The sequence below is a fragment of the Ambystoma mexicanum genome, chromosome 8, assembly GCF_040938575.1.
Source record: "Ambystoma mexicanum isolate Mex_15411 chromosome 8, UKY_AmexF1_1, whole genome shotgun sequence".
Lineage (NCBI taxonomy): Eukaryota > Metazoa > Chordata > Amphibia > Caudata > Ambystomatidae > Ambystoma > Ambystoma mexicanum.
Genome location: NC_090929.1, coordinates 1,445,901,193 through 1,445,916,766, shown reverse-complemented (window position 1 = coordinate 1,445,916,766; position 15,574 = coordinate 1,445,901,193). Strand labels below are relative to the sequence as shown.

General features: G+C 47.4%; 1 protein-coding gene across 11 annotated transcripts in view; it reads right to left on the bottom strand.

Annotated features, from left to right (window-relative positions):
• Window positions 1-15,574, bottom strand: part of LDB1 (LIM domain binding 1) — a 590,338-nt gene that overhangs the window by 174,771 nt on the left and 399,993 nt on the right. For all 11 annotated transcript variants that reach the window (XM_069611602.1, XM_069611606.1, XM_069611601.1 and 8 more), the window contains exon 2: window positions 2,947-3,049. In XM_069611602.1, the coding sequence (XP_069467703.1) occupies window positions 2,947-3,049 (103 nt within the window). The remainder of the gene's footprint in view (window positions 1-2,946; window positions 3,050-15,574) is intronic.

Here is a 15,574-nt window from a genome sequence, read left to right as displayed (position 1 = left end):
CTGTTTTCCCAAACAGGTTGTTCCCATCGAACGGCATGTCCAGGACTCTGGTCTGTACGTCTTGACGGAAGTCCGTAGCCTTGAGCCATCCACGCCGCCTAAGGCACACGCCGTTGCCCAACTGGCGAAACCCAGTGTCGGCGATGTCCGTCGCAATAGTGATGGCGTGGTCCGACGCCACCTCACCTTCCTGTAGGATCTCCAGGGCATCCGCCCTCTTGTCGTCCTGTAGGAAGTCCAGCAGGGGAGCCAGTTTGTACCATAGCTCCCTGTCTTAGCGGGCCACGATAGCCAAGGCGTTGGCCGCTTTAATCATCGTCGCTGCAGACGAGATGACCCTGCGTCCCATAGTGTCCAATTTCTTTCCCTCGCCGTCCGGTGGGGAAGTCGATGTGGAGGCCGCACCCCCCCCGCTTTCTTCCTGGCCGCCGCAGAGACGACGGAGTCCGGGGTAGGCTGCGCCCGGAGGCACAGGGGGGCCGCGTCCGGGACCCGGTACTTCTTCTCGTACCGGTCTCTTCTAGCTGGCGTAGTGGAAGGGTTCTTGAGGAGGGCGAGGCCCTCATCCCAAATGTCGTCCAGTAGAGGCACCGCGAGGACCGTCTTCCTCTTGGCCATGCGCCGTTGATAAAGGAATTCTTCCTTTTTCTTCTCCTCAGGGCAGAGTTGGAAAAGCTCGGATGCCCTGGCGATCATGGAGTGGAACGAACCAATCTCGTCGGGCGGAGAAGCCCTGGTGGGAGGTGACGACGGTAGATCCTTGTCGTATACCTCGTCGTCCGTACCCGTCGCTGCCGTGTCAGTCCCCGTATCATCCCCTCGGGTGGACGGGGAGGAGGGCTGGACGGTGCGCGACGGCTGAAAAGGAGGTGGAGGGTGAATCCTTCTTTTCTTGGGCGGGGGAACGCCAGAAGGTCCCGGTTCAGGATCCCCCGACGGGAGAGGTTCCTCCGTCGGCAACGGTAGTCTCGTCCTTATCTCTGAGCATAAGGACTGTATAGCCAACAAAATGGCCGCCGAGTTGTCTTGCGGCGCTGGCAGAGGGGAATCCGACGGGCGATCAGGGGCCCCGTCAGCACCCTCGACGATGTCGTTGTCACCCGCGTCGGGACCCATACCGACGGGCCGGTCTTCTTCCACGCCAAGGCCGTGGCTTAAGACCTCGATCAGCTCTTCCTCCGAGGTTGAAGCCGAATCTACGACGACGCCCTGTCCCCCCCTTTTTCTTCCCCGCCGGGGATTTCACGGGGGTCCTATCGATGGGCACAAAAGAGGACTCCCTCCGAGGTGGCAGGGAGACTCTGAGCCCCGAGGTCGCCACCACTGGTGTAGCCTCCACAGGCTGAGCCAGGGTCGCCGCGACAGTATCGATAGAGGGCTTGGCCGGATGGATTAAGGCCTTCACCACCTTAGGTGCGCTCACCGCCTTATCCTTGAGGGGGGGGACACTGCCTCGCTCCCCCTCCGATGGGGCCTTCGAGCTCGACCGGGGCCTCTCCAGGAGCTTCGCCGGGTGCTCGCCCTTCCTCTTACCCGACCCAGAGCGTTGGCTCGCGGGCACCTTCTAGTTGAAGGTGCCGGGGAGGGTGCGCCCTGCCTGGCGCCCGTAGAGCCAGACCGTTAGGCGCTCCCGGTGCCAGCGGACTCGCGGTGCTTGGCCTTGTGTTGGACCCCCTTCGCCAGGGCGTCCTCAAAGGTCTTAGAAGACCGCTCGGATTTCTTCCTCTTCTTCTCGCCTGACGGGCTCTTCCCTTCCAGCCAGTTGGCGAGACGTTGATGGCGGTCCTTCATGGTCCGCTCCGACATATTGCCGCAAAACGCACAGTCCTTCTCCACGTGCGTCTTGTCCTCATGTAAGCAGTAGAGACAAAAGGAGTGTTCGTCCTCCTTAAAGACGTTCTGCAGCTGGCATCCAGGGCAGACCCTGAACAGCTTTCCGGGCGTCGAGCTTCCCTTCTCCTGGGCCATGTCCGGGCCTGAGAAGCTTCTGGAGTCCTCCAAAGCGTAGCTCGACGAAATCTTCACCTTTGAGGGGCGCAGACGACTCCAACACGGGTCCCCGTTGATCGGATGGAGAGTCGGTGGAGCTTGAGGCTCTTTTGACCGAAAAAAATAGCACTAACGCTCGAGAGCAATAGCACGAGGATGCCAACACATGAACGTGCGGTAAAAATCTGAAGATGGCTGCCAGAGGCGGTGCTTAGGTAGAGGGCAGTCATTGGCTGTGGTCAGTATGACGCAGAGACCAGTGATTGGTTACTACTACGAAAGACAGATCAGAAACGAAACTGATACTGGTTTTTTCTTTACCGAGGATTCCCAGCCTGACGACGGGGAATATTCATGAGCATGTGAATCCATGCCAGACCCCATGCTGGAGAAGTCGATAAACATACAAGTTGCTTACGAGATTGCACTTTTAAAAAATTAGATTAAGGTCCCAAAACTATACAGTTTAATAAGCTTATGATTTTATTGGGATTTAAATAAAAGGTGTACTTTCATTTCCTATCACTTATAAAAGGATTGCAATAATAGTTTAAAAGTCTCACAAAACAAGGTGTGTTGGAATTTTAATGAATTTTAGGTCACTGTCAAAAACTGTTCATATTTTCCCTTTTTAAATAGAAGATAACTATCTGAAATGTGAAATGTTACAGTGCTGCATTTCAATAAACATAGTTTTTTTTGTCATTAAACAGAATTTCAATTATTTTAGATTTTCAATTTTCACTAGAGTAACTGAAAATATATTCAACATTCCAGAATTATAAAAACAGTGACATTTCACCAAAAGAAATGAAATTGTGAACACCCATTTAAAAAAGAAAAAATATGAATTCACTGATCCAGCAACATGCACAAATTACTAAAACGTACAATAGGATTCACGCAGATCCACATGCAACAATACAATCAACGACATCACCAAAACATCAAACGTACCCCACATCTCGATCCAACATGGTACCCGGGTGGAACGGGGGGAAGGCGTTGCCGTTGGGGGGCTCCTTTGGAGAGTACAGCTTGAATGACTTGGAGGAACAGCCTGAAAGAGTAAGGGAGAACATTTAACAAACTAATTTCTTGCAGAAGTACAATAAACAAGACAATAAGCAAATGTGGCAAGTCCCATCAAACTCTTGAGCAGAATTTGAATCGGCCTCCGGATTAGGGATGAGGAGTTGCCTCCACAGGACTTAGAAATGAAGGAAGGACAAGGACAGCCCAAAACATACTATTCTAATGGGACCAGAGAATAAAGAGATCCTCTGACCCACCTTCATATCGACTGCAGAAAAACACATTGGATGGAAAAGGCGAGTTGACACCACAACAGAGGTACCATGAAGAGAAGCACTGAAGACAGAATGCTAACGAAAAGGAGTCCAGACATTTTTTTTTTAAAGCAGCAATGCACAGACACGTCATTGATGAAAGTTCTACATGGCCACCATGTACAGAGGGACTAATAGGTAACAAGACAATAGCAACAAAACAATGCTTCCTCGGAGTCGATTCAACTCCCTGAGCTTGAAAAGGAGTCCCACACTGTTTTTCGTAGTCTAACCGAGCCAATCAAACCCTTGACATTCCATCATGAATATATATATATCAGTCAAATGTATATACGCAACTTTGTCATGGGCTGTGGACCTAGAGCACATGTTGAGAATACCAAACTGAATGGCAACTGACCATTCCATTTTCCTCTTAGGAAAAGAGGCTTAAATCGACCTGCTGCAGTTCAAACTGCTAGCCTTCAAATTACATACACCCTATTTCCGGCATTATGACCCAGTCTTCAAGGTTCTAGCCTTGGCAACCTCACCACCAAACCACAGCGCTGTCTCTCCTGCTCTCCCTTCTACTTTCCTCCTTGCACCCTCTATGGTGCTTTCCGTCTCTCCCATGTTCTCTAACGGCTACTCTATCTCCAATCCTATCCCCCTCACTAAGACTGGAAGGAAGAAGTTCAAGAGGGATATCCTGATCTCCAACCGAGGCCTCATTATCACGTATACCTACATCAGTGCTTCCTACAGACAGACTCTCACAGACATCCTCTGTCGTTCACGCACCAGACCTATGGATCCCTCATATGGTCTTCAGTCTCTCTCCTATCTCTTCCTCTCCCATTAATGACGGCATTAATTGGGATGTCCTTTTAGCTTCCTTCCACTCCTCCAAGACCATCATTAATGTCTATCTGGATGGCACCGTCTTTGTCCAAGTCCCTCAGCCCAATCTCCTCCTTTTTCGATAGGCATCTCCTGCATCTTATCAACTTCCTTCCTTCTCTTGCTACTCCCACTAGCAGCTCTCCAACTCCACTACCACCTCTGCTACCCCTCTGGCTACTATCCCACCAACTGCTACCTCCTCTGCCCACTCACGGGCCCTAACATTTAGTCTGGGTGCACCTCAAGCATGTACCCCTCCCCAGAAGGCTCAAATGTGGCAACTTGCTCCACATCGCGACTCTCAACTCTGGCTCTGCTGTCAAACACTCCTCTGATATCTGCCACCTCTCCGAAGAACTTGCCCTGGATGTCCTCGCTCTCAACGAGACATGATTCCTGGCTAGCTTGGTCACGAGTTTTGACACTCTCCTCCCTGATGGCTACAAGATCCTCTCTGCGCCCAGAACCAACCACCAACCCAGAGGTGGAGTAGCACTGATCTTTCCGAGTAGGTCCCTGCTTCTGTCATTCCTACGCAGGCTTACTCCTCCTTTAAATGCATGGTGTGCACGCTCTCCATCTCTCCTGGCCTCTCTCTGACTGTGGACACCATCTACAGGCCTCCTGGCCAGGATGCCCTCTTCCTCTCAAGAGTGGGCTGACCTCTCCTCCTCTCTGCTTGCCTCTACCCCCTCGGAGACCTCAACATCCACCTGAATGCTTCCAATCCCTCCTCTGGGCTCTTCCACCTCTGACACTCGCTCTCTTTCCATTTTACCCTCTGGATCGACAAACTCTGCTGGACACACCTTGGATGTTCTCACCTCCTCCGACATCCCCCTCTCTAACCCTCCCACCACTCCTCTTTCTTGGACTGACCACTTTCTGCTTTCCTCTCACCAAAAACTCTGTCCCTCAGGCAAAGCCCGCCCCAGCACTGCCACCTACCGTCTTGGTCATTCGGCCCATGAAGCGTGTGTCAGTGAATGCCTCTGCCTTCACTTTCTCTGCTCCTCCTACTCCTGTGGCCGACAAAGCCCTTTCTAACCTGCATCTTTCTATCTCCAACATTCTGGACAGCCTTGCCCTAGTCATGAGAATCCGTCTGAAGCCTACCTCCAAGTGCAGCTCTTGGTAGGACTCCAACCTCGTCGCCCTGAAATGCAATTGCAGGAAGGCTGAGAGGAAGTGGAGGGTTTCGGGCGCATCCTCGGACACACTGGCCTGCCGCCTGCTCCAAAAGCAATACAGACTTTCTGTCCTGCCAAGAAGAGCCTAGCACAGAGAAATTCTTTACAATCTGCAAGGAGCTGGCCAATCCTTCTGCAGTCTCTATGTCACCTGTTCCCTCCCAGGCCCTGTGTATGGCTCAGACTTCTCACTTCACCACTGAAACCCAGGACATCCTGTCCTCACTCTCCTCTTCCTCTACCTCTCCCTCTCCCTCTCGGCCCCCCTCTGGTCAAGTCTCCCTTTCCTCCTCCTCTCTCCTCTTTCTCTCCGACATCACCGGATGATATTTCTAGACAAGTCCAATCTATGAAAGTGTCGTCCAAACAGGTGCTCCCCTGCTCCTCCAGAACCATCAAGGACCACATTGACAAAAAGGTACATTTTTATTTCTTCAGATCAGGCAGTAAAATAGTAGCGTTTCTTCCTGTGGCTCTACACGCGCTACTGGTCCAAACATATCCATGGAGCTGTGTTGATAAAAGCAGGGCACATGCTCCGATGTTTCTCCTTCCCATTTTTGTATTGCTCATTTTTATTTTCGGAAGTATTTGCCTATGTTTAGTAAGTAAAAGTGGCAGATACACCCCTTATCTGTAGGGCTGGTAGCAGAGCAGCAGGTAACATGTAGGACTTTTAGCAACACTTGTCTGCCCTAGTCTCCCTCCAGGGCAGCCAGTAGATTACTGCACCCTTATAACGTCTGGGGTGGTGGATGGCCTTGCATCATACAGTTGGACAGCCCATGAGGAACCCTTCTGAGATACAATGCATGCAGTTAACTGGCCTGTCAACCCATGAGCGAGCCTCAGCTCCTCTCACAGGGACCGGACTAAAACTCTCACTAGCTTACATCACACCCTCTTAAACAATGCCATGAAGACAGCTAACCTTTGACCAGTTAAGAAAACATTCCAAGATCCAAAAAAAAGTGTTATTAAATGTGAACTCGCACGCACTCATGCAAGGGGGGGGGGGGAGCGACTTGTGTGCCTGGCTAGCAACATGCAATTTTTACTCTGATAGTGTCTGTCCAGAATCTGAAGCACTATGCATTTCTACCGTTGTGTCCCACAACCGATAGCTGGGATGTTTTATTTTGGGCAATGAAGGTATGTTACTGGGATTAATACTGTATACTTCTGCCATTTGCCTGGTCTCCAGGTGCTCTTGCTGATCTGAAAGAGAGGTTGGTGGGTTCGGCTAGTGAGGAGAGGGAGAATATTATTTTGGAATAACCAAGCAAAGGATATTAAAAGTGCAAAACCCAGACAAAAGGCCCTCGTAACATAGTACTCCATTTTTTTTTTGGGTTAGTGTCCTTTGTCTTGCACTATCACTGCGCAGTATAAACAAAAGGGATGCATGTGGTCATTATCCCCGATAATATTTTTCGGATTTGCAAATTAATTGTCCATCTTACTGAAAAGTGGAAATTGGCAGCCTTACAAAAAAATGGAATATACGTTATGGTACTGGGCATTTGAATAGCGCCTTTTACTGTTGGTATAATTCCAAAGCGCTGTGAGTTGAACGGCCTCGGGAAGCGTAGTGCAGGTCAGTAGAGAGAGTAGTGTAGTAAAGTGCTTGGGTGCACTCGGCATGTGTACAGCCAGGGCGATTAAGTGGTGTGTGGCTGTAGTCTAGAGATAGGCGTGGTGCAGTGGTTGTGCGAGATCAGTAGAATGTGTGCATCAAGGCCAGTGGACTTAGGTAGCTGCATTCTGGCAGTGGAGGAGATTGTGAAAAGGATTATGTGTGCAACTAGTCCAATTTTCGTGTGTATAACTGCGCTCCAACGACTGTTGAGGTGATCATGGCGGTGTACAAGTATGTGTGCAGCTAGGCTAAATAAATCAAGGGGTATAGATGCCTTCTATCCTTTGTTGGTGCAGAGGGAAGAATGTGCATATTGTTGTTTTAGGGTGTTTGTGTGGATTTGAGGCAGACCTTGCTCCAGAGGAGTTTCCAGTGCCTGTACAGGAGATGGCATCTCCCTTAGGGTTCGGCTATTAAGCTAGGGCTTCCCTGTGTCTTGCTGGGTTTGTAATTTCTTATTAGCGTTGTCTGTTGGATAATGACAGCCAGATCTGGCCCGAATCATGTTGTTTCAATATAGGTGCTGTAGAGGCCCTCGATCAGTAATCTTGCTAAATACATTCCCACATAGGTAGGATTAGCGAAGCTATAAGTGCTAGGCACTTGGTATGAAGTTTGCTCAGATTTCCAGATGGGAATGATCTGCAAGGATGGGCATCTCCTCGCCTGTTAGCGTAATGCATATTTGGATGGAGTTATGATCAAGCTCAGCTATCGTATTGGTACATAAGTGCTGTTAGTGCTTGGTTTAAGAGTCTAGCACAATTGGTCCAGATACATGGAGGCCAATACCTCTTGGCCTCATAGCATAGTGTATACCTGGTGGATTAAGGGAATGAATCAGCTCCGTCATGGCGAAGGAACATAAGTGCTGCTTCGATTGCAGATGGGTAAGATTAGCGAGGATGGGCATCATTGATAGCAAAGTGCATATGTCGGGTGGGGGTTTGATGATCTTGGCCAGTCATTGCGAAGGTACATAAGTGCTATTAGTGCTTGGGTTACAAGTCTAGGACAGTCGATCCAGAATATTGGATAAGGATATCTCTTGGTCTCAGAGCCTAGTGTATGCCTGGTGGAGGGAGGCAGCGATTCAACTCTGTTGAGGTGTAGGTACCCAAGTGCTACTAGGATATGAGTTTCACATCTAGGGCACTGGCTCCAGATAGTTGGAAGTCAAGTGGTCAGGGCGGTTTCTTGAGTTTTTGGGAAACAGCCAGGTTTTTAGTGCCTTTCCGGAAAGCCATGTAAATCAGGACAAAATGTGACGTTTAGTGTTACAGTGTAGGTCTATTTTATAATTTCATGGTATATGAAATGTTGCATGCATTTATGATTTTTAGATGTACAGGTTTACACAACTCACCAACCTGCACAAACCAAAACCAAGCAACTCCACCATCAACATAATTAGACAACTCAATGAAGAGACGGAACACCCAAAACAATCCCACCTAGCAAGCACAACCAGTGGAGAACCGCCAGCAATGGAAACCCCAACCTACACACACCGACTCAGAAAAACATAATAAACAACAACCCACAAGGGGAAAATAGACAAATTACACTGCAGCCTACTCAACGTAAAATACCTGGCAAAACAAAAGTCCCCAACCTCCCAAGCAAGGGAGGCAGAGACGCGGTCTCTCACAGAAACATGGCTGACAACTACCAAACTATCGTGCACACGAAGCCATAACGGACAACCTCAAATTAATACACAGACAAAATAAAAGAGGAGGCGGAATCGCATTTGCGCACAAAGAACATATCTGCGCCTTGCCAATCCCGTTAACAGACATTGAAGACTGAATCCCTCCTCGTGAAAAATCAAAATTAACGACCAAGCCAACTGTCTTCCTCCTGATCTACAGACCGCCATCCTACAATCCTATCCACCTACCATGACGACCTATTCATATTGGGAGATTTCAACATCTGGTTTGAAAGAAACCTCAGCTAATTAATTCACTCTTTGCATTCCTGGAAACACTCAATTTCAAGCAAATAATAAACAGATCCACCCACAATGCCAGACACACCTTGGACGCAATCTTCGGCAGGGAAGGACTCTGGGCATCCGCCCCCATCAACAGCAATGGTATGGAGTGATCACTACCGGATATCATTCTACATCAAAATCAAAACTTGCTTAACAACCGGAAACGCAATACTACACTCCACTAGGAAAAGAAACCGGAAGAGTCTAGTCCTGAAATATTTAACAGATCTGCTAGAATCAACGTAACCAAATACCACAGAGCTGAACGAAATGACCCCGGAGTCAGCGGACAACATACTCAGCACCTGGATCACTGAGGACTTAGACTAGCACCAGCATAATTTTTCAAAGTCACAACCAAAAAAGAAAACTCACTGCAAGATGGATCATTGATGAGCTGAAAGTCATTTGAAATAAAAACACAACCACAAAATGGAAAATATATGGTGAGAACATTACAACCAGCTGGATAAAATAAAATACCAAAACCAACTCACATTATCAATAGTACTCAAAGCGAAAAAATTAAAAAAAACACAAAAACGCAAGTCGAAAACCAACCCACAAAAAGAACTCTTCAGAATCAAAGGGCTAAAACAACCTTCATCCTACAACAAAGATGTCATCCCAACAAAAGCACTATTAACAACATCACCAACCACTTGAGAGAAAAAACAGTAATAATCCAACAGACCATCAACACAAACTGCGCTAATACAAACACAACCACTGAAGGACGTATAACTGGCGAAACGCTGATAACAGCAAGACTTACCTGCTTTGAACCAATAACCAAAAGGCACTTTCTCCACACTTATAAAGGACACTAACCTCACAGGATCTGCAAGTGACCTTTGTCTCCAGACATCTACAAAGAAATCCTCAACCACAAAACCCCAGAGTCACACTTCCGGTACCTAATGAACCTGGTGCTAATCACAGGAATAGTACCAAACGCTTTCAAATCGGTATACAACAAACCACTGAAAGGAAACTGAAAGTGCAGAAGATCCAGCAACTACAGACCTATGTCCAACCTGCCCTACCCAGCGAAGATGCTGGAGAAGCGTGTATGGGTAGTCTTGGGAATGATGTAAGGGAATTGTGGGGCAAGGAGTGGTGAAAAACAGGGGTATGTTATGTTCTGTTTGCTTTCATTTGTATAGTGCCTCCTTCCATAATTCATGGTGAGGCGTTGTGCGTGTTCGTGAGGCAAGCAGAGGTGTAGGGAGGGGCTTGTGACAGTAGAGGGTTGCCAATCGTGGTGTACAGTGGAGATTGTGGAAGAAGGCAGGGAGCCAAAGGAGACCAGAGAAGGAAGGACTTAAAGACTGAAGGCTGGAAGGGGGAGAAGACAGAACGACTGACGAGTCGAGAAGGTGTACTTATAACATCATAGAGCTGAACAGGAGCCACATGCAGTAGACTGAAGCCTGCAAGCCTATCATGGTCTAGAGACGGATTCATATAATTGGTAGGGGAAGATGTGAAACCTGCAGTGATAAATGTAGCCCGGTAGTAACAGACTCCTGGGTGCCTGTATGGTTCTATGTGGCTTGCGTTGGGCACAGGTTTTATCAGAATAGAAAACCCTGGGATCTATTGGAGAACAGCACTGCAACGACCACTGTACTGGAGCGGGGAAAGGATATGTAATAGAGCTAATGATGTAACGCATGCAAGGAGCTATGAGTGGTGCCACCCCCGTTAATGTGGTGAGGCTGTTGCTAATAAGAATAAAGCTGACTGGTGGGGGGGAATGGAGGGGAGAGTCTGTATGTAGTTTAAAGGGCAAGCACTTAACTCGCCAAGCTAGCTGTAGCAGGGTGAGTCGCCAGTAGAGAGTATAATAGAGAATAGCCCAGGAGACCCCTGCACAGGCTGTTCACTTGCAATAGTGCCAAGTAGCCAGACTGTTACAGTTTAAGGCCATCAATGAAGGATGGGTAAGGCCTCCTCCAAGCACGGATGCCTTTCACAACACTAAAATACTAAAATGCCCCATCAAGAGGGGCTCGAGTTTTCTTGCACATGCTCTCATCATAAACGTGGATATCTGTAAAACATCTGTAATAATTTCTATGAATGATTCCAATTACTCAGTACTCTCTCATTCCCTGCAACAGATGTTCTCTTTGCAATTGGAAGCGACTACGTCTTGCTGTAGCTCGTTACAAAAACCCCAATAAAAGTATCTAAACATAATGTAAAACATGAATGCCTTTTGCAGGCCATCTTTTCTGCCATATACACTGTACACAGGAGTTCTTGTAATATCGCATCACTTGAATAGATTCTACTTAAATAGACATTCTACTGAGAGCATCGCATATTGGGTCACATTAAAGAAAGGCATTAAAGAAACACACGAGCAGCACGCTGTCGCGAGAACTGCACTGACCGCGAACCTAGGAAAAGGGAGACGCCTTCAGAAGCGACCCACCTTCTGCGCATGCGCTGCCTAGTCACGCAGGGTGATTGACACGAGGGGGAGGGGTGGAAGGAGGAGAGCACAAATGAACACATGCCAGCGGCCCGCCTCCACAGCAGGCCCAAACAACTCCCAACCGTAACACTTCCATCTGTTATCGAGAGGCCAGGGGAAGGCCACAAGGGCCCCAGTCCCGGACGAGAGCTAGCTAGGCAAACACGGGAGAATACCGAGCAGAGGCGTGCTCGCTCACGGCCCAGGGTCACGCAGTGCTCAGTGAGGGTTGTTCATTCTGTGTTTTTCACGGATTAGTGACAGCCGATAACAACACTTGCCTTATGGGAATTCAGAAAAGCAGCGCAGAAACATTGATGCCAATAGGGCGCATGTAAATGACAAAAAATGACGGAAGATGGGAAAAACACAGCCAAAAGCGAGTGACGAGCACTGCAATCATCCAGACAGAGACCCCCCTCCCCCTTTATTGCACAGGCACAGTAAACGCCCCATGGTAATGTCAGAGGGGCTCTCTCCTTTAGCACTGCCCCTTGCCATGCCCCACCAGACAAGGATGGCACGTGTAGTCCCACACCAACCAGTGTACATCAGGGAGGGTGGCTATGATAAGCTGGTAGGGTGGTGCTCAAAAGCACAATGATTTGCAATAGCATAACTCTAGCCTCAACCATTTGTGCCGCAAAGGCGGGTGAAAACATCAGATTTTATTTTTGGCGGGTGACAGGCCCATTGAAACGAATGGCGTGCAGGAGGCTTGGCGGGTGACACCCGCCAAAAGCGTGGGTTGAGAGCTATGGCAATAGTATGATGCTGTCGAAGACCGCAGACCGTTGATAAAGAGTGCAGACCAATATGACAAGTCTAGATGCCAGATAGGTGGTTGATTAATATATGAAAGCAATAGTGTGCACTCTAGAATCACACTGCATTCACAACCTCTTAATAAGTCTTTTGACATCAAGGGGGTATCCCGTTTCAATTTTAACATACCAGATTGGCAAAATGTACCATTCCATTCATTTCCTTATGAGGATCTTATCAGTAAGTTATATGATCCTGCATAACTCCTACTTTAAACTTGCAAGAATTCAATAAGTATTTTGGGGTCATAGGTTCTTACTGTTCCCAAAATCAAACTAGTGTCTCATATTAGCTGCTTCTAAGAATCTTATAAGACATTATTGTAGGGGTTCATACACAGTCCTTGATTAACTAGGCCACTCTTGGCTCAAGCTTGGAAGCCTCAGAATGGGCATTCTGGAATTTGACCTGGGGGTAACAACATACAAAAGATGCCGATGCAAATAAACCACCAAATGTACAGAATTGCCCGAGCAGGCCCTCGATCCCTCTCATGCTTCCAACATTACATTGCGCACTAACCTGCAATTCTCCAAATCTTCACTGGAATCACAATCAGTTAACACAGCACTTTAGGACATATCCTTCTCCTCGCTTTTGCAGAACTATGTTCCAATTAACAGGACTGACATGAACCCAGGCTATCACAAAACCATCTTCTCCAGATGAATCCCTCCTGCCCTTGCTTGTAGCATCAATTTCCCGCTTTCCCATCTTCTTATCTCCCCCCTTGCTCATTGCGTTTCCTTACGCAGACTAAGAACTGGCAGGGGCACAGTATGCCACTCCGCAGACACACCTTGGTTCTCCAACTAGTACGGTGGTGATTTGGTACCGTATATATATGCCTATAATATACAAACATAAAAAGAACCTCAATGATGAAACACTATACAAATAAAACACAACCATACACTGCCAATATTCAAAGTTGTAGAATAAAAAAGCAACATGGGAGTTGCGAGTGGTATCTGAAAAACTAGAGTGGTTGAGGTCACTCCAAACCAGAGGTGAAATGCATCCCTGAGGTGATCGGTGGATATCCACAATTTTACTTTGCACATCTTTGACCCCTCCTTCAGGCTGTCCTCCTGGACCGGGATAATAGCCATCAGCAACTTTGAGGTTCTAAAAGGCATCTGATAAACGAGAGAGGGACAGTGAATGATCAGCGGCTGATCCCTTTTAAGACTTCTCTTTAAAACCATTGATGTTGATTCAAGTTTTCTTTGTAACGTCTCACACTACAGGCCTCACCAAACAGTGTTTGGAATAAAGGCAAAAATTCAACTGTATGTTGTTGTGCGGGGTTAAACAAATGTCAAGTTGCAAGCTATAAAGTCACTTGCCACCTCAATTGTCTACATACACAGCACACACAATTTCTTACCAAGAGTTAAGCACATCACTAGTAGCAAGTGCACATTTTTTTAAGGCTGTTTACACCATTTGAGGGCAAGTGTTGAACCCATGGTTGAGGGCTAGTGGGAAACTTGGGTTCTAGTTATGCTATGCAGCTCCTAGGTACCTACTATGAAGTCCTATAGCGGCCTTTGTGGCATTGGCATCTAGCTACAATTTATGCACAGCAGGAGGGTGCTGCCCAGTCCCATCCACTAGCCGTAAAGGGAGGCTCATGGTCAGAAAGGAAGCTGTTACGATAGGTTAAATCAGGTCGTACTTCCATCCCCAGCACATAAGCGAAGTGCAGCAACCACAGTTTCTTGGCAATCGCTTCACAGGGAAGAGGAGTCAGAAAACAGCAGGGGAAAAATAGGCTAGGAGGCCGGATGTGTGGAAGAAGTTGGGCTGCAAAAACAATATGTGCAAACTCGATGTCCGAGTCCAATCAATACTAGAAGAATTGTAGGGTCTTGGTCTCGGTCTCGCGATACAGAGATGAAGTGTCTGAACCGGCATTATCAAAGAAGACCTCGATAGCAACAAGCCCGTAACCGGGTAGGATAACAAAAAAAGGGCAAGATACAGCCCTGCTAAGAAAACAAATCTTTCATATGAAACGGTGCAGACGTTGACCACATCCCTATCTGGAGGCTCACAGTGTGCCTAGACGATTTAAATGGACAATTAAAAGGGCCACATTAAAAAAGCCTCTTTGCAATATGAGCCATAAAGAAAATGAACAGGAAAAACTTTATTTTGTAATTGACCAATAAAAAAAAAAATCATAGCATCATTACTCCACATTAGTGTATGGGCGAGAAACGCAGCAGGAAGCACGTTTCTCATAGAAAGGCAAGGTTTCTTAGAGAACGCATGCACCAAGTATGGAAAGAAGTAGCACGTGTGCACAGAAACCACCCAAACATGAGTGCAGTGCAAAACTGGAGAGAAAGGCTACTCCAAGTCGAGCAGCCTGAACAGGTCCAATTCAAAGGTTATGCCAAACAGGAAAAGCAAGTCAACTGCCCTCTAATATCAGATACTGATAGGCCAAATGGCTAATTAACCTCTCTCCACAAACCCCCAAAATGTTACTGGGTCCTATGTGGCAGCGCTACAGTCTCACAGAAGTATCACTACTCATAACATGCAGAGATGAGAAAGTGCATACTAAAAAGGCAATTCACAAACGTGTAACAATTGTACCACGCAAAGGGAGACAATTCTGTACAACACAACAATCTAGATCAATGTTACAAGTTACTTGCACACAACCCCATCCTTGTAGAATACAACTATGACTTACTGAAGATTAGAGAATATTAAATCCACACAAACCAGACTACCATCTCCCACAGAGCATAGAAAGCACAAGAACCTCATTTACAACACTATCCATATCCAAGCGTGCTTCAAAACCATGACACAACCGATTATTCAAGAACACCCCCCACCCTTGCACCCCCACTTGAATTTCACAATATCCCACCTCACACTCTAACAGACATCAAACAAACCACACACCTGAAGGCGCCACACCCTTGAATGGCCACCTGCTTCCTGAAGAAGTCCATGTAGACCTTTTCCTCAACCAACAACCACACAATATTTATGCATACACCACAAAGGCATTCACCACTCACTCCCATGCTTGACATTTCCATGCTCGTCATCATGAGCAGCCTCAAAAGACTAATACCGAGCTAGGCGACAATTCTTCATCAAAGTCTGCAGCCCTGGAGACTACTTCCAAGAAGATGGACACCGCTGAAGGATGGATGAGCAGGAAGCTAAACTGGTCAAAGGTTCAAGTGCTCTTGCAAGCACCCGTAAAGCCTCTTCACT